Here is a 26,655-nt window from a genome sequence, read left to right on the forward strand (position 1 = left end):
AGCCGGGCAGGTCCGTCCCCTCCCGTGGCCTCCATGCCCCCATCTGTACAGTGGGGGCTTCCTCTCTGCTCCCGTAGGTGGTTATTCCAACAGCCAGTTCCCAGGGCTCTGCAGAGGCAGGGCTGAAGTGACCCCAGGAGGGCCTGACCTGCTCCCAGCCCATTTGGGAGCCTACTGAAGGTGCTGGGGTCAAGGGCAGAGGCTTGGGGAGATGGGCAGAGCTGCCCGCAGATCCTAGCTGTGCTATTTTGGTGTGTGGCCCCAGTGGCCTCGGCTTCCTCGTTTATGAAAGTCGGGATGGTGCTGGCGGCCTTGCAGGATCGTTCTGAGGCTCACTGGTGACAATTATGCAGGTAGGTGGAGTTCTCAGCAGGGTGCCTGGATCCTAGTACCCAGTAAAGGCTATTTTCCTCTTGGACCAGGGAGGCTGGTGCTGAGCGACACAGGGGCCCTGGCCCTGGGGCAGCCTTCTCTTGGTGAAGAAGAAAAGGCATTGTGTCTGATCTTGGCCTTAGTGATGAGGCCTTATCTGCTGCTTGGGCACCTCCTCTGGGACAGGCCAGCATCTGTCCTTGCTCTATGGACTCTGACCCGTCTAGGTGACCTCAGGACCAAGCCAGGACTTTTTCCTCTCTGGGCCTGAAATGGGCTTCCTGACTGGGGGTACCTGGGCCTGGGTCCCCCTCTAAGGCCCCTCCTGAGTCTCTACTCCACTGGGAGTGGAGGTCTTCCCCTCATGTCTGGTCTGGCTGCTCCCTACCGCCTCCCACGCCTGCCCCCACCGAAGCCTTGGGGGTGTTTGATCTGGAGCTGGTTAGCTTTTGGAAAGAACAAACATCACCCACCCACTTCTCAAAGGCTGAGCAAAATAAATGAACAAATTGTGGGAGGTCCAGATCCTCCCCTTCCCACTCCTCCCCCAAGTATCCTCCACTTAAAATCACAGTGATGGTCTTTTTCTCTGATTACAACAGCAGTTTGGAAAACCTGGGTAAGTTCAAAAAATAAAATACCCTCATATTCTACCCAGAACAGCCTGTGCGAGCCTTTGGTGAATGGTTGGTGTGGCTCTCACAAAGTGCCAGGCCCCGTGCCAAGCTCTTTATTAGAAGTAAAGCATTCATCTTTCTCCTTAGAGACACTTCTGTTATGCCCAAATTAAAAATGGGGAAAGTGAGGCCGGGCATGGACAGGGCCCAGTCTGCCCCCTGAGCCTCCGGGACAAGCCTTTGTTTCCCAGGGGTGCTGTCCGTCCAGCATGATGGGCCCTCCCTGTGCTCCTGGCCCATCTCCGTTCATTGGGGGGCTGCGTCAGAAGGGGCCAGGACAGCCAGTGAGCTGAGCCTGGCTGCATTTCACGTGGTGTGTCTGCCGCCTGCCCTCTTCTCCCAGCCTAACCCTGTGACCCTCTTGTCCCCTAGCCGTCCTGGGGAAGCTGGGACCGGGCAGCTACTCCCGGTGTGGTGGCCCCAAAGAAACAATTTGACTCTGGGCCAAGGCTCCTGAGGGCTGAGCTGTGTTCCCGTGCTCACTCCTGAGACACCCTGTCCCTTCACTGTTCAGAAAGCGTCACTTCAGGGAAGGCCAGCGGCCTGTTTTTCAGAAGCTGCAGCCAGAATGGCCCCAGAATGGCCAGCTGGCTGCTGAGCAGGGCTGGCTGGAAGGGTGGGTGGGTGGGCATGCGTGCTCTGTTCCGCCACCGGCCTCTGCAGCTCAGCCTAACTTCAGACACCAAACCTCTTGGGCCTGGGGGTTGGGAACAGGAACCATGGTTCTCTCCCTCAGGTTGAAGACCCAGGCCCCCACTCTAGCCCCTTCCTCCTTTTAAGATCCTTCCTGTGAGCTGCAGACTGATCCGCACCCCTACGTTCCCTTCCGTGATCCGCACCCCTACGTTCCCTTCCAGAACCCTCTCAGGACCTGGAGTTTCAGAGCTGGGAGGGGCCCAGACAATTCCCTGAAGACTTCTTCACCTTTGGAATGCAGACAGTCAGGGCCTGTCTGGCATGCATGTCCCTCTGACGCTCCCAGCATCCCCTTCCCCCCGCCTTGCACAGATGGTGCTGGTGGCCCCGGGACTTTGGTCACAATTAGTGGTGGCACCCAGGCTGGCGCTCAGGTGTCCTCTTATCTGCCCAGCTTCTTTGCCCAGATACTCCTGGAATTCAATTCCTGGGTACCCAGTAAACAGCCAGCCCTAGTGGAGGTGGGGTAGTGGGGGAGGAGTAGTGAAAAGTATGAAGGAGGTCAGGAAGGGCTGAACCTGGATTAGCTGGGAAGATGGACCCAGGGTATGGGGCTGGGGCACAGGCCCCTCCAGGTGCAGAAGTCGGGGGGGAGGGCTGAAAAAATGGGGGCTCAATCTGGAGGGAGCCCAGACTGGTCTGGGTGGGGGTGGGGCAGGGATTGGGTTTGCTCTGGGTAGGAAATGGTTAAGTCCTGGGCCTCCCAGGCTCTATCCACTCTACCCTCCTGACCTTTTTCCTCTGCAGCCTGGAGCACAGCACGGAGAGAGCCACAGCACTGCCTCGTCCTCATGACCTGTCTGAGCCCCGGGCAGCTCCAGAAGGTAGGGGGCTGCACAGTGGGAGCGGGGAGGGTCAGGTAAGAGGGGAAGACCCTCTGGACCAGACCGAAAGTACTCCCCAGTCCCGAGAACTCCACCCCACCCCCTGCCATTTTTCAGAAGAAACTGAAGCCAGTGTGGTAGGTTCCCAGCCACGACCTCTAACTTCTGCATACACAGCCCGGGGCATCCAGACCACAGGACCCGGGCGGGATGGGAATGTGCGCTTATGTGACCAAACCCGTAATAAAGCATCAGGATCGGCCAGCCCGGCCCGGATCTGGGCCTGTGATTGGGGGCGAGGCCAGCCCCCAGAGCCAGGCTCTGGCGCTAGGGTTCCCCGTGCTTTCGAACATAAAAGTCTAACTCAGGGGGATTAGAGAGACAATGTCTTTTAAAGAACATCACTCTTGTTGTTTGTTCCTGATGACAAGAGAAAAATACAGAAAAGCTCAAAGAAAATGTAAGACCACCCATAAATTCCCACGCTGACACAATATTTTGGTATACAGCCGCGGAATCTTCGCAAGGTCTATCTTAATAGCTACTGCTTTCTGCACATTGAGTGCGTGGCCAGGATACTAATTTGTATTTGGCTTTCTTTTTCATCGGGAACATATTCCCATGTCAGTAAATATTTGTACTACCACATGATGTTTTTCAGCCGCGTTGTGTTCCAGACAGAGAGACCTGCTTTGTTGAATAAATCCCCTTGTGCTGAGCATTTAGGTTATTTCTGATGAATTGCTGTCATTAAACAAGCCTCAGTGAACACACCCATACATTCATCTTTGCGCCCCTATTTGCTGATCCTCTAAACTCTTACCTCAAGAATTTTAGCATTGTGTTTATGGGATCACAGGGATGCACAGTTAGCTGTGGATGACTCGGTTCTCAAGGGGGCAATTTTCAGCTTGATACTGAAATGAGGGTTAAGTTTCTACCATGAAGTGCTGCCCAGAGACTAAAGGGCCCATGGTAGGTGGCCAGGAATGTCCCAACATCCTGTGTGTGCAGGGAAGGCAGACCTGACATCCGTGGAGGATGGAAGGGGGGTCAGTAATGGGAAATCACACACTTCACAGGGGTTCGGGGGGGGGGGCGACTTCCAATGCCCCCTTTCAGGTTAAGACTTTATATCTGCAAGCAAAGGGGCAACTATTCTTTCCTTACCGTCATAGCCTTGGACTAAGAGGACTGAGGCAAATCAGAGTCAGCCAAGGATGTTAACTCCCCACTGCGCTCAGGATAAAGCCCAGCTCTGTGCTTGGCCTGGCCCCTGCCACCCTCCCACTTTCCTTCCACACCCACCACCCTCCCTCTGCTCCATCCGGTCCTAATCCCTGTTTCTCTCCTGCGCTCAGGAGCTTCAGGCACCCTGCTGGTCCCTTTAAATGTCACTTCCTCAGGGCTGCTGCTCTGAGACCTCCTGGCCTCCCCATCTGGTTTACGTTAGACTCTTCCTCCTCCGGTTTCAGAACCGCCCCCGTCCCTGCTTATCCTCAGCAGTTTGTGACCGTTTGTGCCCCTGTGGGCTGGCTGTTCCCTGTCAGCTCCAGGAGGGCAGGTGTCCTGGCTGGCTTGCTCGTTCCCGAATCCCCAGCTCCTAAAGCCACATCTGGTACACAGTAAATGCTTGATCGATTTTAGTTGAATAAATGAATGAGGCTGTATTCTCCTGTGACCCAAGCCCACTGGAGGGGCAGGGAAGGACCCCTTGACTTCCCTGTCCTCTCTCTGTCATGCCAGCCGATACTGATTGCTCATCACTGGGCGCCAGACACTGTGGCCAGGGTGCGGGACAGAGCAACGAACAGGAGGACACTTGGTCCTGCCTTCATATGGTGTGGGGAAGGGGGTCAAATCGGTTCTTTATAAGGAGTGTCTGAGGGCTGGGGGAGCCTGAGTCTCCCTCCTGCCTGCAGTTCCAGGAGGATGGGTTCCTGGTCGTGGAAGGGTTCTTATCCGCTGCCGAGTGTGTGGCCATGCAGCGGAGGATCGGTGAGATAGTGGCCGAGATGGACGTCCCTCTCCACTGCCGCACAGAATTTTCCACCCAGGAAGAGGAGCAGCTGCGAGCCCAGGTGGGTGCTTGGGGCAGGTGAAGGTGCTATCTAGTCTTGGATGGGAGGCGCAGTCCCCAGCCAGGGCAGCAGCCTGTGGGCCCACAGCTCATTCTGATAACACGTGAGGCCCCGGAAGCGTCCAGGCTTCAGGCTGCGTGCCTTAATGCGTACTTCCTGCACTCCTCACTCTGAGTGTGGACGGTCAGCAGTATTGTCGCCATATGACAGGTGGGGAAAACGGGGCTCGGCCCGCCTCCCCGAAACCCTAGGGTTAGTCATTGACGGAGCAAGGATTTGAACCCAGATCTATCTGATCCCCAGTCCACGCTGCTCACTGCTCTGCTGTACCTGCTCAGTAGTTCTCCAGTCGCAGAAGGGCCTCCTGGTGGCCTGTGACCCAGAATGAGCCAGGTGATTCTGGTGGGCCTGCCTGTGTAGGACTTGTCTCCCAGGGGGACTAGAAACACTGCTCGTCTCTCTCTAGGGACCTAACAGGGCTCAGTGCAGTTTGAGATGGGGAAGGGGAGACTTGGGGGTTCTCCCACAGTTCTCTCACCCAGCTCCCAACCCACTGAGGGGCCTCACACTCACGCTGAGGCGCTCCTGCCACCTGGTGGGCATAAAGGGAATCACAACGACTGAAGCCGGGCACCCACCCACATGTGGGACAGGGACTTTGGAAGGAAAAAGGGTTTCAGAGTCATCATTTCCTCTAAATAGTTAGTTGTATCTGTCAGCACTCCGGCCTGCTAGGTGGGGGTAGCAGGGACGGGGTCCCTGTGTCCAGCATCACTCAAAGGCTCCTGTGCCTTCCAAGCTGCCTTCTGAGAATGCTCCAGGGACCAGTGAGGGGGCAGGGAGGACGGGAGAAGGAAGAGTATATATCTGGCTTTACAGGGTGGGGCAAGAATTTACAGTTGTGAGGACACAAAACACAGAGTTTATTCTTGTATTATTATTTATTAATTATTGTATTATTTTCCAGACAAACGACTGTAAACCTGCTTTTGCCCCACCCTGTATAATGCTTGAGAAGAGCTCTGCACAGTGCTTGGTACTCAGTAAATCCTCCATAGTCACGACTGGTCTTGTGAAAGACTTTTAACATTAAAAGAACAAAAGATGAGGGAGTGTCCTGTCTAGTTCGCCCAGTTTGCCTCCCTCCACCTCTAATCATCTTTGAGTAATTTTACAACCCTTTAGTTGCATAGAACTGATAATAATGCACCAGGGTATTTGTCTATAGAAGTGGATATGAACTGGGTCTAGCAAAATGCAGTTATTATTATTGCCCTGTAGATAGATGAGTTTTACACCAATTTGTAAGTTCGTTTCAGCTTTCATTGTTGCTCATATGGGTGTGGTTCAGGGAATTCTCCTTGGAACATCTTACTGATTCCCTTGTGGATTAATGAGTTAAATAAAATCTTTGGCACACTTAGCATCATTATATTTAATATTATTAATATCAATTACGCTTCCCTGACTTGTTTTCCCTCCCCCTGATCCCAGGGGTAGGACTAAGAATATTGAAAAAGAAGCTTTTAGTTTTCAGTGAGAAGGACTTTGGAGGGGTCAGGCAGTTCACCAAGTTGAGCCACATGGACACAAGTGAGGGAGCGACAGGGCTGTGTCCCTGGGAACCCAGGTGGGGGGTCAGTGCCACCCAACTCCACTCCTGTTGCCATACAGGAAGGTAGGGAGATTATATATAATGGTGGTCAAGGGTGGCTGAAGCCACAGGAAGACATGGGGCATCTTCCTGGAGCATCATTTTTATATGATGCTAAGAAATTTTAAAGATATTAAAATTAACAAGAGGTTATTCAGGAAACAGAAAAACATTAATAATAGCTTCTATTGGGTTGGTCAAAAAGTTCGTATGGTTTTTTTCAAAAAATGAAAGGCACCTTCTTCACTTTCACCAATAACCTTATTGATTTGGATATTTTGAGTATGTCAGCTATCTCCTGTGTGATATAATGTTGATTGTTCTCAATTAATATCTCAATTTGATTGCTATCAATTTCAACTGGCCTACCTGACTGTGGAGCATCGTCCAGTGAGAAATCTCCAGCACAAAACTTCACAAACCACTTTTGACACGTTCGATCAGTCCCAGCACCTTCTCCGTACGCTGCCAAATCTTTTTGCATTTCAGTTGTGTTTTTACCTTTCTTGAAGTAATAAAGCATAATATGCTGAAAATGTGTATTTTCTTTCATATTCAATATTAAAATGGCTACACAACAATTCACCGATTTTGGTAATTTATTTAAATGTACACAATATGACAGCTGTCATAATACCACCTAACAAAGTTGTTTTGAATGGAGTTAAACGCAATTGAGCACTACTAGAGCCATCGTACGGAAAAAACAAAAAACTTTTTGACCAACCCCAATATTTATCAAGCACTTAGCCATGCCCTTGTTGATTTTCTATTTAGCAGCAGCAGTAATAATACTAATAAAAGCAGACAGTCACATGTAGCTTAACCTCACTCCAAGGACTGTTTTAATGCTTTCTATACACCTAGTCATAATCCCTACAACACCCTGTGAGACAGGTACCATTAATAGCATCAATATTTTATGAGGGAATTAAGCCCAGAGAGGCTCAGTTATGTGGCTGTGTCAGTGGCAGAGCTGGGATTTTTAAACCCTAGTGTTCTAGCTCCCGGGTCTGTGTTCCCTCTCCACTGCTCTAAGATTCAGCCTCTGCCTAAAGACCCCAGCAATCCCGAGGAGGTCAGTTCTGTCATTAGGCCCCTTTGCAGAGGAGGAAACTGAGGCTTTGAGAGGTGACGCGAGTGGCCCAAGGCTCTCTGGGCACCAGGCCTGTTTGATTCCAGCATCTGTGTTATGAACCACACCATCTCAGGTGGGAGTCATGTGACTTATTAAGAGGTTTCCATGAAATTCCATGCTTGTAGCTTCCGGCTGTGCTTCCCGGCCCTTGGGGTTCCCATTCACTTCTGCCTCAGTGGGCAGGTTTGGAAAGCACAGGGGGTCCGCAGTCCTGTGGGTGAAGCATCTGAGTCCTCTTCCCTCTTGGCCAGGCCTGGCTCTGACACCGTGACACTCTCTCAGTCCCTTCGATGTCTCCCTCCACAGGGCAGCACAGACTATTTCTTGAGCAGCGGTGACAAGATTCGATTTTTCTTTGAGAAAGGCGTTTTTGACAAAAAAGGTTTGGAGCTGGGGCCCTAGAGGTGGGGGTGCACTGGACTCGGGCATCTGCCCCCAGGGCTGGGGGAGCTGTGAGGGCAGCTCCCCGGGAGAGGCTGGACTCCGTGTTTCAGCCTTTTCCTGTTCTTTGTGCCACAGGAAATTTCCTGGTCCCTCCAGAGAAGTCCATCAACAAAATTGGCCACGGTGAGCAGGCATGCTGGGGAAGGGAACTGGGTGAATTGAGGCCTGAAGAGTTTAGGGGTGTTTCTCAAATCCCACAGTAAGTTAGTGGCCCAGCAAATGGCACTTCTGACTGCAGCATCCCCTCTGGCCCTTCTCCACATCTTATGATGCTAATCACATGATGCTGGAAAGAGGGGTCCACAGAGCCCCCCACACAGATAGGCACAGGCAGACCCCTCAGCTCCCTTGACCTGGGGAGGATCCAGGCCCCGGGCTTGGGGGTGCTCCCTGGAGCCCCTGGAAGGAGAACCTAATATATTGACATGGTCCCTGTTCTGAGGCTCCAAACCAAGCCAGGAAATTCTTTTTTTTTTTTTTCAGAATGATACATTCTAATTTACTTTGTAAACTGATTATTTTTAAGCTAGAAGTTATATTATGGTAGCTTTGTGAAAAATTGGTTGTAAAATACATGTAACAGAAACTTTACCATTGTAACCATTTTGAAGTGGCATTAAGCACATTCAACCCTCACATTTTTTTTAAAGGTATAATGGACATATAGCATTTCTACCCCTGCCCTTCCCACCCCCTTCCCACATTTTGTAGTAACAACAAAGGAAATAATGAGAAGAGCAACTATTCAGTGCAGGCCCTGGGCTGTGATTGTTCATGAGTTAGCCCTGCAAGTCCTAGGTAGCCTGGGAGGTGTCACATACGAGTAAGTGGTAGTCTTGAGACCCTTGGAGCCCTTTGTCCTCTGAGGAGTGGGGAATCAGGGCTGGAGTGAGGCTCTCGGATGGCTGGAAGGTCAAGAAGAAGGTCATGGGTGGGATGGGGCCTGGGATGGGGTGGAGTTGTTTGTGGGGTCCATTCCTTGGTTATAAACAAGCAGAAAGCTTAATGCGCACAAAATCGGTGAGAGTAATGCCTGAGTCTGGATGCCCAGGGCTAGGCGTGGGAGGGCTAAGTGGAGGCCGGGGACTGGCCTGTCAGCCCACTTCTGTCCTGCAGCTCTGCACGCCCATGACCCTGTCTTCAAGTGTGTCACACACTCCCCCAAGGTGCAGGTGAGCAGAGATGGAGGCAAGGGTGGGTAGATGGACCATATGTGAGTGTGGCTGGGCTGGCAGTGTGACCTCTGCCCCCTTCCAGGCCTTGGCCAGAAGTCTGGGCCTCCAGATGCCCGTGGTGGTGCAGAGCATGTACATCTTTAAGGTGAGCTCCCTGGCCTCCCCAGGCCTCAGTTTACCCTCTGTAAAATGGGCAGAGTGCTCATACTAAGCCCCTCCTTACAAAGGGCCAAAAGCTTCTTCCCAAAGGTGTTATTAAGTTGGAGGAAGAACACATATAATCGGTCTTCTCGGGCTTACGCACCTGGCACTTAGTTGGCACTCAGTTAAAATTTGGTGGTAGGAAAGAAGGGGGTCCCTAACCCTAACCTCTTCCCTTCAGTGGCTCTTGAAATGCTCTGCTTCCAGCTTTCAAGGACCAGCTCAGTACCACCTCTTCCAAGAAGCCTCCCAGCTCCCTTCCAGTTTTTCTCTTTGCAGCCCTCCTGGGCCTGGCGCACAGTAGGTGCTCGATAGATGGGTGCAGATGGGACATCCTTGGAGATAAACACCTGTGGCCAGGGAAGAGCTTCCCACAAGACTCAGAGCGGGCCCTGCCCTCTCCGGCCCTACTCTGGTCTCATCTGGCCCTTTCTCTCTCTTGCAGCAACCTCACTTCGGCGGCGAAGGTGAGCCCAGAGCAGACTGTAGACTCAGCAAAAGCCGTGGCAGGAGATCTGGGACGTTAGTGGTTGTTGGGTCTTTGGCAGGAGGGAAGGCGCCTGCCATGATGTCCGCAGGCCAGGGAGGAAAAGTCACCTTCCGTTCCTTCCTGAAACAGTGGATTGGGAGGGCGTCCTGGAGACCGTGGCAGTGGTTCCCAAACCTGGCCGCAACGCCTAGCTGGTTCAAAATGCGGACCCCTGGGCCCCATTCCCTGAGCTCATGGGTCAGTCAGGCTGCCAGGGCCCGGGAATCTGTATTTTATCAAGTTCCGTGGAGGACTGATTCAGCGTAGAAATTGGTGCTCTAATTCCAGCCCCCACCGGACGCACAGATGCCCTTTATGGCCTCCCTCATGGGCGATTGCACTTCTGCTCAAATACCTCCAGTGGCAGGGAGCTCAGCCCCTCACTGGCCGCCCTTTCCTTCCTTACATGAGCCCAAGCCGGCCTCCTGTGACCACCTCCTTCTCCCCGCATTTAGTCAGAGGACAGCCCCTGAAGGGATGGCCGTCCCCTCCCCAAGTTTAGCATCCTCACTTCCTTCAGCCATTTCTCCTCCAAATGTTTTGAAATGCCCACCGTAAGGACATCTTCCTCTGGACACTGTCTGGATTGTCAATGTCCCTTTTAAAGGGCGGTGCTCAGAAAACACACAGTTCCCCAGAAAGGAAGGAGGTACAGTAGCACCCCCTTTATTTGGTTGTTACAAAGGTCCCTTCATCAGCTGTCCTCCGTCCTGGCTGGACCCCAACATCACAAGGGGGTATTTATGGATGAATGGTCAGCTGTCCCCCGCAACTTTGCAATGAACCCCTCAGCCTTACACCACTGGGTGAATTTTCTGGTGATTGGAGGGGCTTGTCCCTGGTTAAGGACAGGTGGCCTTCGTTACCTGGCTGGAATTAAACAGCAGCAGCTACTTTTCAGCAAGTGATTACAAGGTTGGTCCCATCCTGGCACTTCTCACACATCATGGAAGCCTCCGGCAACCCGGGGAGGTACATGCTTGCTGGGGCCATGTTACCGTTTAGGAAGCGAGGCTCTGAGAAGTGCAATCTCTCCTTCCGAGTCTCCGGGCCAGGAACTGGTGGGTCCTAACTGGTCATGGGAAGGCGGGGCCTGGAGGGAGTGGGTCACAAGGCCAAAGGGAAATGGGGCTGGGCTCCTCATGCCTGCCCGGCGGGCCTGCTGCAGTCTCCCCGCACCAGGATGCCTCCTTCCTGTACACGGAGCCCCTGGGCCGGGTGCTGGGCGTGTGGATCGCGCTGGAGGACGCCACGCTGGAAAACGGCTGCCTCTGGTTCATCCCTGGCTCCCATACCAGTGAGGACACCTGTCTCTCCCTGTCCACGCATACTGCACCCGCCGTGGGAGAGGGGGAGAGGGACCCAGAAAAAAAAAAGAGGCTAAATGCTTCATCTTGGTCTGCAGATGGCGTGTCCAGAAGGATGGTCCGGGCGCCTGCTGGCTTGGCACCTGGCACCAGCTTCCTGGGGTCAGAGCCAGCCAGGGATGACAACCTCTTTGTGCCCACACCAGTGCAGAGAGGTAGGTGGGGTGCAGAGGGCAGGAAGGCAGGGCCCTGCAGCCATGCCTGTGGGTCTCTGCTTGCTCTGCCCACCCAGCTCACCTGAGGGCTGTGAAGTCACAGGATGAGAGATGGTCACTGGACATGGGGAAACTGGGAAGCAGCGGGATTAACAGCAAGGTATCCCAATCAGGCTGGACTCCAGACTCCGCCACTTCTGGGCTCTTTGGGCAAATGACTGAAACTCTCTGAGCCTCAGTTTCCCCAAATGGAAAGTGGGGAAATGAGGTGTCGTATCTGTTGACACAGAATCTGTGTGGCAGAGGCCAACTATTAGTGCCCCCTCTTCCTTTTGGAAAAGGGAAAAAGGGAAAACTGGGGTCCTACTTAGCATTTAGTAGCAAGATCAGAGCCGACTGGCACAGCTTCTGCCTGGTTCTGCAAACACCACAGGAGGGAATGCCCTTGCGGAAGCTTGCCGAGGGCACAGGTCCCAGCAGAAGGGACTGGATGCTGGGGAACCCGTGCCCCACAGCACAGCCTCAGATCCTGTGGGCAGGCTGCAGACCCCTGAGCTTTTAGAGATGGGGATGGGGAGGAATAGACCACAAAAGTGCTTGAGTCTTGGAGGGCCCTGTGTCCCCTCCCGACCTGTTGTGTCCCTGCCAGGGGCCCTTGTCCTAATCCACGGAGAAGTGGTGCACAAGAGCGAGCAAAACCTCTCCGACCACTCGCGTCAGGCCTACACTTTCCACCTCATGGAGGCCTCTGGCACCACCTGGAGCCCGGAGAACTGGTAGGCGGCAGGCAGGGTGTGTTCCAGCCTCCTGAAGAGGTTCTGGAAGCTGCGGGGCAGCAGTGAGACTGATGCCTCGAGGTCATCTCCTGTCTTCTGCAGGCTCCAGCCGACAGCTGAGCTGCCCTTCCCCCCACTGTACACCTGAAGGCCCCGCAGGGCTGGGCACGTCCCCTCCCGGGAAGCAGTGGGCTGCAAACACCAGCACCTCACCCCACGACATAGCTGAATGGGGAAGTCACACCTCCTGGGCTTTCCTTCGGCCAGTGTCTGTGCCCCTCGGCCCTGCAGACAGGCGGGCAAGAGGTGGCAGCCGGGCGGCAGGAGGCTGGCTGGGTGCCTTTCCCAAGATGTGTCTACCCTGCTGCCCCAGCACAACCTCCCTCTAGAGCAGCAATTTTCAACCTTTTTCATCTCATGGCACGAATAAACTGATGACTCAAATTCTGCGGCACACCAAAAAAACATATTTTTTGAGGATCTGATAAAAAAAAAACAGTGTACTTTTGATTCATTCATACCGGACTGCTATTGTCATGTTGGCTGTCGTCATTTTTCAATTTGACAGTCTAAGGGAAAAGAGGTCAGTGCCCCTGACTCAGTAGGTATTACACGTTTTAAAAATCCTTGCGGCACACTAGTGCGCCCCAGCAAACGGGCAGAAAGTCACTGCTTAGGGGGAGCCTCTCGGCTACAGAAGGGTTCTGGCCACTTCTGCGCCAGCGTCTTACCCTTGTCTCCTCTGGGACAGAACTCTATTACAGTGCAAGACGTGGAATAAAAATGCCTTCCAAATGCCGCTTCTTGATCTTCCTTTCCCAAGTAGACTTGTTCTCAAAACGAGGGCCCTGCTGAAAAATCACCCCCGGCACCCCAGTCCTGCCTGGTGAGGCTGGCGCTTTCCTAACAGCAAGTCACATTTAGTGGGCACTTGCTCACCGTGCCAAGAGTTTCACGTTTGTATCTCACAGGGTCCTCGCACCAATGGACCTTTGAAGTAGGTGCTCTTACCACCCATTTTTACAAGCTGAGTACCTGTCCAAGTCACGCAGCTGTTCAGTTGTTCGGCGAGCTCAGCCTGACCCAGAGCCTGTGCCTTTAACCTTGGGGAGGGGGAAATAGGACCAGGGCTGGGAATCCAGTTCCCAGATTCTGGTCCTGGCTCTGTGACCAAATAGCTTTCTGGTCTCAGGCCAGGCCCTTCCTCTCTCTGGGCCTGATGGGGCCTCCATGGGTCCCTTCCTGCTTGGGCATGCTTGGCAGGCACCTAGACATTTTGCAGGAACAACTACCAAATTCTTGGGGGTGGTGAACACACAATGCAGTGTACAGATGATGTGTTGTGGAACTGAGCTCCTGAAACCTGTATAATTTTGTTAACTAGCGTCACCCCAGTAAACTAAATAAAAAGGGGGAAAAAGAACCACCACCAAATCCAGAACCTATTTAGCCAGGGTCTGGTCCAGAGGTTGCACATCAGAGGCTACTAGCCAATTCCAGACCACAGATGTGCTCTGTCTGGGCCTTGGTGTTTCTATAAAAAAATTTTTAAAATCAGGAGATTTCATCAATCAGATTTCTAAGCGTCCTTGAAAGAACAGATCAACAGCACTAGGCCTACAGTCTCGCATGTTGATGACTGGCTGGAGCTGCCTCCTTAGAGGCACGTGTGCTCCCTGCATTCCACTTCCCCTGTCCTCCTTCACTGCGCGACCTGCCCAGCCTCAGCAGCCGTGTGAGTTTGGGACCTTGATCTCCGGTCCCCACTGTATGCATGGACAAGCCAAGGCCCAGAGGACAGAGCCCTTTCCCAAGGCCACAGCAAGTTGAGGCAAAGCCACTGCTCTTCCCCAACATTTCGCCACCGCCTTTGGCCAGCAGAAGGGAGACAGACAGAACGGTTTGTCAAGTCTCTTGGAGCCCCAAAGGAATGTCTCAATGCTTTTCTCTGAGGGAAAGGATGTGGCAGTAATTCCATGGGCTCCCCAGAGCTCCGCTCCTGTTTTCTGCCTTAGTGGGCAAAAGTTCTCACTTCTTCCTGTTGGGCCCTCCCTGCCAGGCTGGCGGAGAAGAGGGGAGAAACCTGCTCCTCTTCCCCCAGCCCTTCCTCACACACAACAAGTCAATCCCACAGCTCCCCTTCAACACTTCCTAGCCCAAATGGGAGAAATCAGACACATTTGGCTATTTTCCTCTTGGATTCGCCTCCAAATAAAGCCAAGGTCACTCTGGTCTCCAAGTGCAACCCATAAAAGCACCACCATTGGCTTGCTTGGAGGCCTGGTCTTGGGTAATAATGACACTTTCCCTTACTGAGCGGCCATGATGTGTTGGCCCTGGGCCGAACACTGTACACACCTCACTTCACCAGACCCTCACACCACCTGTGAGGTGCAGGCTCTTACTGTTCCCATCTTGTAGACAGGAGAATTGAGGCCCAGAGTGGCTAAGCCACACACACAGCCAAGGATTGACTAGTTTAGTTTGACACAGAACCTGAAGTGTTAATCATTATGCAGTATGGCCTCCAGTGTCCCCCCCGGCCCCTCTGAGGATTGCAAAGTTGGGGGGGGGGTATTGCACAATCAAGTTCTTTCAGTTGTTACACTATCCTTGAAATCTTTTTCCTTTTTAATATCAGCAAAACTAACACCAGAAGAGCTTTCATTTTTATTTTTAATATGAATCAACTGAAAAATCAAATCTGCTTCTCACCCCTTGGCTCGTCATGCCCAAGGGGCTGGCTGCTCTGGGGACCATTCATCCTCGCCATGTCCCTGTTTCCTCCATTGCTGCTGTACAACAGCTAGGCCATCAGCAATATCAGGAGGTAGAGAGGCAAAAGGAGATTGTCTATCTGTGTAGTGTATGCTTCTAGGAGGGACACTATGCTGATGGACCCCAAAATCCAAGCATAAGTGTGGTTTAGGTCCACTTCACTGTCAAAGATTAAGATCAGAGCTACAGAAATGATCTGGGCAAATATAGATGTCATGGTCCCCTCAAAAGTCTTTTTGGTTCCAGGCCAGTGAATCTCCCCCATGGTGCTGCCAAAAATAGAGGCCACAGTGTCACCCACACCCACAGATAGGACTCCAGCATAAGGGACGAGGGCCCTTGCGCCCCCCAGGCTACCCTTCTGTGTACAGGGCCTGGGGACTAGCCAAATGGGAAGAGACATGCCCAGGAGCAGGTAGATGTGGGTCAGGATGAGCGGTCCGCTGTCTCGTTCATCCAGGAAGAGGGAGAGGAGGCTCCGCAGAGTGTGGCCCAGGGGTTTAATGCGGAAATGGCGCACATACTCGAGGAAGATGAAGACGGCCAGACATACAGTGGCGGCCACGTAGAGCAGTGGTCGGTCGAAGATGATACCTGGGACGTAGGTGGCTACCACGATGAAGTGGAAATACTTCCGGGCAATGGTGGGGGCCTGGTGCTTCTTGGATTCTGAAGATGACCGTTTGGCATTCTGGTACAGCACCACCAGGCAGGCAAAGGTGGCCAGCAGAGACCAGTAGGCTAGGAGGTAGATGCGGGTTTCCGTCTGGAAGAGGAATTGAAGAAGCCAGAGAAGGGGGTTCCTGCGGATGAGCCGGTGCAGCCAAGGCAGAACCACGCCAAGGCCCAGCACACAGGTCATGACGTGGAAGAAGATGGAGGAGGCCCAGGTACCTGAGTCCATGAAGACAAAGAGGGTGCTGAAAAAGATGCCCATGAGTACCATCCCTATCACTGCCACCAGCAGGAGGAAGTCCACGGGGTCCCCCTGGCTCTCCACCACAGTAAGAGAGCGCTTGATGAGCTGGTTGAGCATGAAGCTGATGCCACCCAACACCAGCAGTGCCTCCCCAGGAGTGAAGCAGCGGGGCAGCAGGTACAGCAGGATCATGTTGAGGTAGACGAAGATCAACAGGACCTCCAGGACCTCGATGACCTCACCCACACTCAGTGAGTGCTTCATGATGTAAGTAATGACACATCCGGCCAAGCCTGAGATGACACAAGTGTTGGTGGGCACTGGACGAGTGATGCCCAGTGCCAACACCGACGAGAAGAGGGCCACGGCCATGCCAGTCGCTGCCACCACAATCCCAAAGCGCTCGAAGTACGGGTTTCCCGCAGCCTGGCAGCGCTCCTTCATGACCAGTCCGAGCAAAGGCATGACCATCGAAGCGGGCAGGAGGCCGCTGTTTGCGGACACCCGGAACTGGAAGACGGCGCTTCCCTGCTGCAGCAGCCGGTCCCACTTGTACTGAACGTAGAAGGCCTGCACCGCGAGGGCCACGGCGCACCACGAGTATCGGTCCAACACGGACGCGTGAATGCTCAGCACCACCGCGAACACCACTGCCGCCTCTGCCAGCACCGACCCGCTCAGCGGAGCTCCGGTCCCCGGGGCCGGGGGAGCGCGCTCTCGGCTCATGTCTCTAGACCTGGGGACCTGGGACCCAGGGCAAACCCGGGTGCCTAGGGACGCCTGGGGCTCTGGACGCCTCGAGCCCTGCCAAGCAGAGAGCCGCAGCTTCACCCAGCCAGCACCTTCTCTCTCCGTTCTTCAGCCGCGAGGGCGCAAGCTCCACTGTCGGACACTCTCCGACGCTTGATGGCTGGTGCCCGGTCACCCTCCACCACCTCCCACCTACGGCACAGAAGTCGCCACTCTTCCGCCTTCATCAGACCCTCGAGTGCCCTAGACCCGGGATCCTCACCTCTCTGGGGCTCGCCATCTTGTCCCCGCCCCGCCGTCACGTGACGCAAAGCGCCGTCCACGCGCCCGTTTGGAGGCGAGCAGTCACGTGGGCACCGCGTTTGGGGGCGTGGCTGGGGGCGCGCGCGCGCGCGCGAAGATGGCGGCTGACACCGGCGAGCGGTATGTGAGGTGCTGAGCGGGCCGAGTCGGCCAGGGTGGCTGGGAGGCGTGGGATCGAAGGCGAGTGGAAACGGGGTGGGAGCTGGGGGCGAGATGTGGCGGCGGTGGCGGGGCGAAGCCCTGCTCGGTGAGCGGGCACTGAGAAGGGAGGCGCTTACGTCCAAGCGGTCCCCGCACGCGGGACTCCGAGGCGACTTCTCCGGGAAGGGTGCCGGTGCCTCAGCCCTTCCGTCAGCGCCGGCCTCCGATCTCCTCGCCCTGTCTCTTTCCCTTCCTTCCCTCTCTCCGTGGGCGCTTCCCTCGATCCTCCCCCCGCCCCCCACCGCCCGATCGCGCTTCCTCGTCCGGCGTGACGCTCCTTCGCGGCGCTTCGCGGTCCCCGGGGAGCCCCTGCCCGCGACCCTGGCGACGCTGCCCGCGTTCGCCAGGTGCTGCCGTGCGGAGGCGTTCCGCGCCGCGCCGCGCCGCCCTTGCCCTCGTTGCCCGCGCAGCCTTTCATTCATCCGGATCCTCCGCGAGGTCCCAGGCTCCGGGGCCGCGAAGAGGAAACACTGAAGAGAGAGACAGGTCTTCGCCCCCAGAGCGCGTCCCGGCGCCGGCCGCAGGGGAAGCGCTCCCTCCGCGTCGTGTCCGAGCCCTCGCAGCCCCGCGAGGCCCTTGCTCTTCCCGGCGGACTCACAGGCCCGCCTCAGCCCGGCGGCGCGGCGGAAAGTGAGGCTCCCTTCCCGCCGCGGGTCTGCGCGTGCCGGCGCGGCGCGTCTTCCCTTCCTCCTGCCACCCTCCTGCCCCGGGGACGCGCCCTGCCGCTGATTGTGCCCCGTGCCCGCCGTGCTCCCCCGCTGGGCCCTCCGCACCCCGACGGGCGTGGAACGGGCTCTCGGTGAGCTCCGCGCCCCTGCCCCTGCGCTCCCCGGGCCGCGTCGGGCGTTCCCGCCGGGCTGGCGCGGCCCCACGCCGGCTCCGAGCGCCTGCGGGGCCGGACGTGCCGGTGGGCGAAGGGGGACGCGGGAAGGAGGACAGCGCCGGGGAGCCGCCGGACGCGTGCGCGAGGGTCGAAGACGCGACGGGGGGACCGTCTGGTCACCGCGCCGCTCACAGCCCGCGGTGGGATGGCAGCGAGCGGGGGACGCCTTTCGTCCCCGGGGCTTGCGGGCGTGCGGACGGCCTCCGACAGGCCGCCGGGGCCGTGGCGTCCGCGGCTGCAGACGCGAGGCCGTCTCAGGGCAGCGTGGAGGTGGCTCCGGGCCCTGCCGGGCAGTCGCTGGGTAGCAATGGCCGCGCGCACCGGTCAGGAGCGGCCAGGACTCTCACCCCCCCCCCCCCACCCCGGGCTTCGGGGTTTGGCTGGGCCGTCGGCGTCCCGGGGCGTCGGGTGTGTTACAGAGGCCCGAGTGGCGTCCCGCGCTCGGAAATGACAGTGCTAGCTGCCGGTCGTGGTTGGCCCCGTCGGAGCCCACGCAGGGGGCGCGCCCGCATCGCTGGGCAGCGGCCGCCCTCCTGTCGGCTCCGTGACTGGGCGCTCCGTGTGGCGTCAGAAGCCCTCCCCGCCCCCGCTGTCCCTCACCGCCCCCCGCTGCTTTCGCCCCAGGGCCCCCCGCCGCGCGGGTCTCAGGAGGGTCGCGGCCGGTGTCCACGAACTGCGCTCTCCCCGGAGCGGGGTTCCGTGTGGTGCGAGATGTTAAGACTTCCCCCTTGAGGCAGGTTATTGGGTTCCTCTGCCTTCGCTTCTCCTGTAGATACTTAGCTCCGAGGTACGTATTTATGGTGCAGACAAACGAGAGGCGTATTTTTGTTTCTGCCAGAGCAGCGAGAGGACGCTTCCCCGAGACTGCGGCTTGGAGGTGTCCTGAGAGTCCCCCTGCTCGGACCGGCAGGTCCCTGTTCGGGGCGAAGCCCTTTGGTGATTCTTGAGTCCGTTTCCAGTGCTCTCTCTTCTCTTCTTTTTCTCTGTTTTGCTCTTCGATGATTATATTCCTTGGTAGTGTCTGTTAGGGTTGAGCTCTTTATTATTTCCTTTTTTCTTTCTTTGCTGATTGTGTACTGTATGCTTGGCGTCCTTTGTCATTCCCAGCATCGAGTGAGCGTCGTGAGGTGCAGGTTTATTTGCGTCCCCGTTACTCCTCATCAGTCGGTGTGAGGAACCCACGACACTCATTTCCACAAGGATTCCCTTCCCGCTGAACTACCATTTTCTCTTTTATTTGGCCTTCTCTTGGCCCTTCTGCAGATATTTGTTCTCTGATTTTTCTCTTTCAGTTAGTTGCGGGGCTAAAAGGCGCTGACAGCATCCTGCTTCTCTGGTATTCGTTCATCCGCATGTATTTTTGAGCCTTTGCTATGTGGCAGCCACTGTGTGACCGGGACGGCCTGCCGTTGAGGGCAGAAGGCTTCCCTCACCTTGGTCGTGGCTGCTTTGTGGGATGGATCCTTGGGTGCGGCCTGAGGCGGTGTAATGTCGTGATTAAACTCGGGAGGCGTGGGAAGCTGGGTTCGCGCTCTGGCTCCATTACATATTGGCTTTGTGGTCTTAGACCCGTGACGGAGCCGCTTTTAAACCTTCGTTTCCGGGTGAGATAATGGGGATACCAGCAGCTACCTGCCTTTTAGGGTGTCTGTATTCAGTGAGACAAGATGTTGGGTGCTCAGCACGGTGCCTGCCGTGTTACGGTCGCTTAATAAATGTTGGCTGCTGTTACGATCAAAGAAAGATGCATTTTCAATAAACATCGTTTTAGATGTCATATAATCAAAAGACCATAATGTGACATAGTTTTGCCAATGAACATTTTAACTTCTGAAGAAATAGCTTTTTTTTATCCCTTTTGAAAAGTAGAAAAGTTACTGCTTTACTCTAGGGCAATGATCTCTAATATTGTTTAGTAGCAAAATCTTTTTTTCCCTCACTCCCTCGCCCACTTAAAAAAAAAAAAGGTCTGTAGTCACCACGGATCTTTTTACTTCTCGCAGAGCATCTGTAATTTAGAAATTCACTTGGGTGTTCATTTTAAAATGCAGATTTCGCATACCTGGCCTCTGAGAAAGGGTAGCTATAGGTGGTGACCAGGATTCTGTAGTGTCGTTATTATTCCCAGGTGATTTTGTTGTTCGTTCTCTGAAGACCAAATACATTTTGAGAAACACTATTTTAGGACGTTGTTTTTTCTTTCTTTCTTTCAAGTGCACAGATTTTGGTGTTAACAAGTATAGCTTGAATTTGAATTTGAGAAAACAAAGAATTCTGGACTTGGCAGCTGGCCCTTAAGTGTGGGTAGTGGTCTTCTCTTCTGGCTTATTAGGGATGTAAGTTCTGAAAGCAAATGCAGATAAATTAAAGCTTTTTGATGCCCAAGATTTTTGAAATTAGAAAATGGATGATTAAGAAAATTACTTAATTCAGGCATTACAAAAGCCTTCACTTAACGGTAAATTTCTTTTCGTTAATTTTGATGTACTATTAACTCCATTAATTAGCAATGTGTTATGTAATAGGTATCTAATCCATTTTGGTAAAGCAAAAGTATATGTCATTTTAAATAAAGCCCTTCCTTTTTCCTAATTCAGAAATAAATTGGATGATAATTATTCTCTTTACAAAACGCATCCTTTCAAAAGTCACTAAAAGTTTTGTTAAATAGTGAGCTTCCCCCTATTTTCAATTACTTAGGGCTTGGCTTTCTCATACATTTTAGTATATATTATCAGTATAAAAGGACGTATTTGTTTCATTAACTGGATCTAATCTCCTAATTTTTGAATAGTGAATGCTCTCTTGTTATCAGAAAAATGGTTAGTGATCCACAGTACAGTTATGGGAGTTGGTGGCTATTGATTTATTAGAATGAAGTTGTCTTCTTAAAGGCATTAACCCTTAGAGATTTATAGTTTTTAGGTTTGTTTAAGCCTCTTGATGGAAAAATCCTGAAAGACAATTAAAAAAATTTTTTAAATTGATTTTAGAAGAGGGGAAGGGAGGAAGAAAGAGAGGGAGAGAAAGATGAATGTGAAGAGAGAAACATTGATCAGCTGCCTCTTGCACACACCCCAACTGGGGACCAAACCTGCAGTCTAGGTTTGTGCCCTGACTGGGAATTGAACCTATGACCTTTTGGCTTACAGTACAATGCTCAACCAACTGACCCACACCAGCCAGTGTATGAAAGCAATTTTTAAATAGAGCTAGTGCTTTGTGTTAGTTTTATTCTTATTTCATTTTAAATGTTTATTTTTTGGTTTTAGAAAGAAAGAGGAAGGAGAGAGAGAAAAACATCGATTTGTTACTCCACTTATTTATGCATTCATTGGTTGATTCTTGTATGCGCCCTGACCAGGGATTGAACCTGCAACCTTGGTGTATGGGGCAGTGCTGTAATCAACTGAGCTACCCAGCTATGGCTTGCTTTGTGTTTATTTTAATTGAGAAAACATTTTCTAATTTATCTTCAAAGTTAACACAGCTTGTATTCTTTTGATAAATGTGTAGTGTATTTTATTAGGACCTTTTCATCTTCTCTCTGAAGTCTTAATTATTTCAGATTATGATTCTAAAGCTGATTTAGGATCTTACAAAATATGATCTGTTTTATATAACATTTCTTTAGAGAATTTCTTAATGGCTACATTTTGAAATTTAATTCTAGACTTAAAAACCCTCAAATGTGTTTCCTGAAATTCCAGAAGCATGGATGAGGGAAGGAACTGGGGTAAGCTCATGTGGGGCGTATATTTGAATAGCTCACTGGGAGCAGGGACTGGGTCTAACATGTAGTCTTTTGATCTCATGTCTAGCACTGCATGTGACACCCAATGGGAATTTATTAATAAATGGATGAACTTAGTACCATTTATAATGAATGTTATGAATGAGAAAGTTCCCCTGGCTGGTGTGGCTCAGTGGATTGAGTGCCAGCCTGCGAACCAAAGGGTCACCAGTTTGATTCCCAGTCAGGGCACATGCCTCGGTTGCCGGCCAGATCCCCAGTTGGGGGCATGTGAGAGGCAATGACACATTGATGTTTCTCTTGCTTTCTTTCTCCCTCCCTTCCCCTCTCTAAAAACAAATAAATAAAATATTTTAAAAAGGGAGAGAGAAAGTGAATTATATCATGCATTTAGAAAATTTTCTGGAGGTGATAGGGGTCCTGAAATATACATAGGTCTTTTCTAGATTCTTCTTCCTTATCGGTCACTGAATTTTATTAAGCATGGAAGGGATAGAAATACTTAATTGAAGCATCTTCTTAGCATAAGAGATGTACTCTAATTCATAAATTACTATTTTCACTAATCCTAAAATATACATTTTTTCACACTTTTAATACCTGTGACATCAGAATGTGTTTTATTATTGATGAATTGTAAAACATAAATAATGTGCCTTGCAATTAATGGCATCTTAAATGTTTTGAAAAAATGTGGCCATTCTCATTTTCAACATAGTACCTGTTGGTTTAGGTTGAAATCTTTTATTTTTTTTAAGCAAACATATCCTCAGGATTTTATTGTCACATAATAAACTATGATGCTTAGAATTGGATCAGTTGGCCCTTTCTCTTCCTATCTCCTCCCAGTTCAAAATGCTTGCATCTCTTAATAGCCAGCATTCTCTTAGATCTGCAGCTGGACTCAATGCAGTCAAGCCTCAGCAGAATCTTCTTCGTAGTTTTAGTCTTTTTGTGGAAAATTGACTTAGTCTGCCCTCCATAGCCATTCTGCTTCCTATCAGTGCCGCTTGCCCTGCACATACAGAGAATCTTTGCTTTTCTTGTCCTGTGTTACTTCGTCGGGTTAATGCTTCCCCACACACCAAGTCCCGCAGGCTTTTGGAACATTCACCATGTTTGTGAGAGCTCTGTCGGCATGAAAAAGCTCTGTTTTAGTTTCTTAATTTTTATTTTGAACATCAAACTTCTGAGAATATAATAGGATTACTGTCCAAAATTTTAACAGGTTGTTTTGTATGTTGAGCTTTTTGCTTTAGAGAATAGACACAATAGCTGTGAGACAGCTTAGTCAAGTCTGCTTTCTGTCTCTTTTTCAGGAGCAGTAGAGAACTGTGGACAATTCTGCTTGGAAGGTCAGCTCTGAGAGAACTGGTAAGTGGTGGTGGCCTTTTTTTTTTTTTTTGAGTGAGAGATGGGGGAAGGGAGGGAGAAAGAGAAACAGAGAAATATTGATAAGAGAGAGAAACATCATCAGTGTCTTCCGTGTGCGTCCGAACCGGGGACCGAACCATAACTCAGGCATGTGCCCTGACCAGAAATCCAACTGGAGACCTTTTGCTTTGCGGGAGGACACCCAACCCACTGAGCCACACTGGTCGGGGCGATGGTGTTCTTGAGTGGATTCTGTGGTTCTCTGTGTAGTTCATATTATTTTTAAAAACTGCTTTCTCTTTGAAGTAGGAAATAAACACATTTTTTTATTCCAAAACTTTTTATAAACATTATGCATTTCTTACGTCTCTCTGCTGAAATGTAGTGTTTCTTACAGCCTAGCTGCTGAAGTTTTCTAAATCTTCACCCTTCTTTGTTCCTTAGTGATTCCTTTTCTGAAAAGATACCAGTTCTGCTTGATTGGCTGCTGAGGGTTGGGATACAAATACCTCAGGCTAAGAAAGATTCTCAGGCCTTTCCTCTTTTTCATGCAACTTGCTTTTCTCCCTTTTCTATTTAGCTGGCTCCTTCGGTCACAGAGGCTGTGGCTGCTAGGACATTTTCAAGTGTATGATCAATAAAGGACAGTTCTTCATGTTGGTCCTCGGGCCTTCTGACCATGTTAGGGTGAAATGTTAAGATCACAGTTAATTATTACTATTGTAGTTATTGTAATTAATGTAAGGAATATGACACCTTTTTTAGAGCCTTAACATTTTTTGATATGCCTTCATCTGATAGTTTACTTCTAGGGCTGTATCTTTTATATATTTATTTTGTCTTTTGTGGGGACTTTTTCTTTCTTTTTTTTTTTTAAGAGTCTATTTACCTATTTTTAGAAACAGAGGAAGAGAGGGAGAGAAATGCCCATGTGTGAGAGAAACATCCATCGGTTGCCTTTCGCACACCCCCAACTTAGGGACCTGGCCTGCATGTGCCCTGACCGGGAATCGAACTAGTGACCTTTTGGTTTGCAGGCTGGTGCTCAGTCCACTGAGCCATACCAGCCAAGGCAAGGGACTGTATCTTTCTATTTTTTAATATTTTATTTATTTATGTTTAGAGAGGTGGGAGGGAGAAAGAGAGAGAGAAACATTGATTGATGGGCTGCCTCTCACATGCCCCCAACCAGGGACCGGGGGACCTGGCCCACACCTTTGGCGTGTGCCCTGATCGGGAATCAAACGGGCAACCTTACAGTTCACAGGCCGGCACTCAGTCCACTGAGCCACACCAGCCAGGGCAGGACTGTATCTTTTAAAAGAAAGAAATCCATCCCCTGGCAGGTGTGGCTCGGTTGATTCCTGGTCAGGGCAAATGCCTGGGCTGTGGGCTCAATCCCTGGTTGGGCGCATATATGGATGTTTTGCTCTCTCCCTTCTCTCTTTAAAATCAATAAACATTTTAAAACAAGGAAGAAATGCTGAAAAAGTTTTGTGCACAAAGCTATTATCTATAGCATTATTTACATTAATAAGGAATTATAGTCAGCTCAAGTGTATTTATCAGAAGAATGATAAATACATTATGATATAGCCACTTGATAGAATATGCAACCACTAAAGAATGTTTATCAAAATTTTCATAATAAGGTTAAATCATTAAGTTAGAATGTTAAGCAAAGAAAAGGAGGGTACAGAATTCTCTATTCAAAATTATTTCAGCTGTGGGGAAGAACGCATATTAACAAGACTCAAAGGAATATGTATAGTGATCCCTCACTTACCGCGGGTATTATGTTCTAGACCCCACCCCCACGATAGATGAAAATCCACAAAGTAGGAACCTTACATTTATTTTAGTATTTACTGTACAGTACTGCAAAATCCTGTGATATACTGAAAAATCTGTGATAAATAATTAAATACAATATTTTTTCAAATCCCGCGATACAGCGAGGCCGCGATAAGTGAACCGCGATATAGAGAGGGACGGCTGTAATCAGCAGTGTGACTTGGAGTCTGATTAAAATTGTACTTGTATAATTTTTTTGTTCTTTTCCAGAATCTTATTGAGGCAGAACTGAATAAACATTGGCAGCGACTTTTGGAAGGGCTTTCTTACTATAAACCTCCCAGGTATGGCTATCATGTGTGTCTGGTTAGAGTAATTCCCCTCAGGAAGCTGGCATAGATGAAGCCATTTTCATGTATGATTTTATGGTATTGCTGGGTTAGGTAGATTAGAGAGAATATAATTTGGTTACTAGTGGAAACCAAATTGTCTCTTTAAAGAAAACCAGTAGAAACCTGTCTTTTTAAGGGAAGGGAAATTCCTTCTAGAAATACAATATTGTTGAATCCAATTATGTAACTGTAGTGTCTGGGGATAAGAATTTATTAAATATTCAATTATTCTAATATTTATTTTGGTCCACATTGTGTGAGGCACTGTCAGCACCAAATCCTTGGACATAGCAGTGAACAATTTTTATTTTGGGGGTGGATATATAGTTTTTTTACTGGGCCGTGAAAAAAAAATGTAGTTAAAAAAAGAAGAGCATACACCTTGTAGGACTAGACTCTTATCTTAATTTCTAGTCCAGATCTCACTCTGTTATGCATTTCAGTTCCCAAGCCCCTTTCATTTCCCTTCTGCTTCTGAACCTCTTGATTTTATTGCTTCTTCCCTTTCAATCTTCATGCACTTAGGTTAGTGAAGAATTTCTTTTTTTGTTCATCTAGTAACCTTTTCCCCATAATTATTTTGAAGTACTCCCAGACGTCATTACAGTTATTTTATCTGTAAATACTTTACTATGTATCTAAAATATAAGGACTTAAAAAAAAAGATAATCCCTATATTATCACATTTAGGTACTTTTATTATTGTTTCCATTTTACAGATGGGGAAACTGAGGCACAAAGAGGTTAAGTAACTTGCCCAAGGTCACACAGCTAGTAAGTGGTAGAACCAGGATTCAAACCTGGCAGTCTTACTCCAGTGTCTGTGTTTTTAACCATCATTCTATGTTGCCTCTTTCAGAACTTACTGTTTAACCTTATACTAGCCTTTGTGTTGTGGATTTTCTGTGAAATGTCAGAGTCTATAAAAATCCAACAACAACAACAACATGCTTTAGTTCACAGAATAGACATTTAGGGCATTAGTTTCTTTTTTTAAAGACAAAAGTTCCTTGTGTAGTAGCATGGGATTTGAAGTCTGACATACATTTATTTATTTATTTAACTGCAGGCTTTATTTGAATTTAACCAGAAAAAAGAATTTTTTTCCCCTTTAATGTCTTCCTTCTGTTCTAAGATCCAGTCCAGGGTACCACATTGCATTTAGTTGTCATGTCTCCTTAGCTCTTCGCTGTGACCGTTTCTCAGTCTTTCCTTGATTTTCATGACCTTGAATAGTTTTGAGGAGGACTGGTAACATATTTTCTAGAATGCCCTCAATTTGGATTTGTTTGATGTTTTCTTATTACAGTAGATTGGGGTTGTGGGATTGGGGAAGAATTCAGAGAGGTGAGGTACCATTCTTATCCCATCGTAACAGATTCAGAATGCACATTGAGAGAGTTATCACATGAAATCTC

At 50.6% G+C, this 26,655-nt stretch overlaps 3 protein-coding genes and 1 pseudogene across 6 annotated transcripts in view; 2 read left to right on the forward strand and 2 right to left on the reverse strand.

Annotated features, from left to right (window-relative positions):
* The first annotated feature begins 10 nt into the window (after positions 1-10).
* Positions 11-12,290, forward strand: PHYHD1 (phytanoyl-CoA dioxygenase domain containing 1). Of its 4 annotated transcripts, XM_090274857.1 has the most exons (12): positions 11-991; positions 2,493-2,569; positions 4,492-4,650; positions 7,749-7,824; positions 7,962-8,009; positions 9,003-9,058; positions 9,144-9,206; positions 9,708-9,729; positions 10,960-11,088; positions 11,197-11,313; positions 11,963-12,089; positions 12,192-12,290. In XM_090274857.1, exons 1-12 carry the CDS (start codon positions 949-951, stop codon positions 12,235-12,237), a joined length of 963 nt encoding a protein of 320 aa, XP_090130983.1. In that variant the 5' UTR covers positions 11-948; the 3' UTR covers positions 12,238-12,290. The 4 variants fall into 4 exon arrangements, with proteins under 4 accessions (XP_090130983.1, XP_090130982.1, XP_090130981.1 ...); XM_090274856.1 differs by lacking the exons at positions 11-991; positions 10,960-11,088; positions 11,197-11,313; positions 11,963-12,089; positions 12,192-12,290 and adding an exon at positions 1,907-2,206 and having other exon boundaries at positions 9,708-10,903; XM_090274855.1 differs by lacking the exons at positions 11-991; positions 10,960-11,088; positions 11,197-11,313; positions 11,963-12,089; positions 12,192-12,290 and adding an exon at positions 2,231-2,291 and having other exon boundaries at positions 9,708-10,903.
* Positions 12,291-14,747: 2,457 nt separating this feature from the next.
* DOLK (dolichol kinase) lies at positions 14,748-16,854 on the reverse strand. The gene has a single exon (XM_090276028.1). The coding sequence runs from the start codon at positions 16,510-16,512 to the stop codon at positions 14,896-14,898; it is 1,617 nt and encodes a 538-aa protein (XP_090132154.1). The 5' UTR covers positions 16,513-16,854; the 3' UTR covers positions 14,748-14,895.
* Positions 16,855-22,481: 5,627 nt separating this feature from the next.
* On the reverse strand, positions 22,482-22,794 carry LOC150013801 (large ribosomal subunit protein eL42-like; annotated as a pseudogene).
* Positions 22,793-26,655, forward strand: part of NUP188 (nucleoporin 188) — a 40,193-nt gene continuing 36,330 nt past the window's right edge. Inside the window, exons 1-3 of the mRNA XM_090275280.1 lie at positions 22,793-22,809; positions 22,997-23,051; positions 25,116-25,189. Of these exons, the coding sequence (XP_090131406.1) occupies positions 22,793-22,809; positions 22,997-23,051; positions 25,116-25,189 (146 nt within the window). The remainder of the gene's footprint in view (positions 22,810-22,996; positions 23,052-25,115; positions 25,190-26,655) is intronic.

The sequence above is a fragment of the Furipterus horrens genome, unplaced genomic scaffold (genome assembly GCF_987537825.1).
Source record: "Furipterus horrens unplaced genomic scaffold, mFurHor1.1.pri manual_scaffold_4, whole genome shotgun sequence".
In the NCBI taxonomy this organism is placed as follows: Eukaryota; Metazoa; Chordata; class Mammalia; order Chiroptera; family Furipteridae; genus Furipterus; species Furipterus horrens.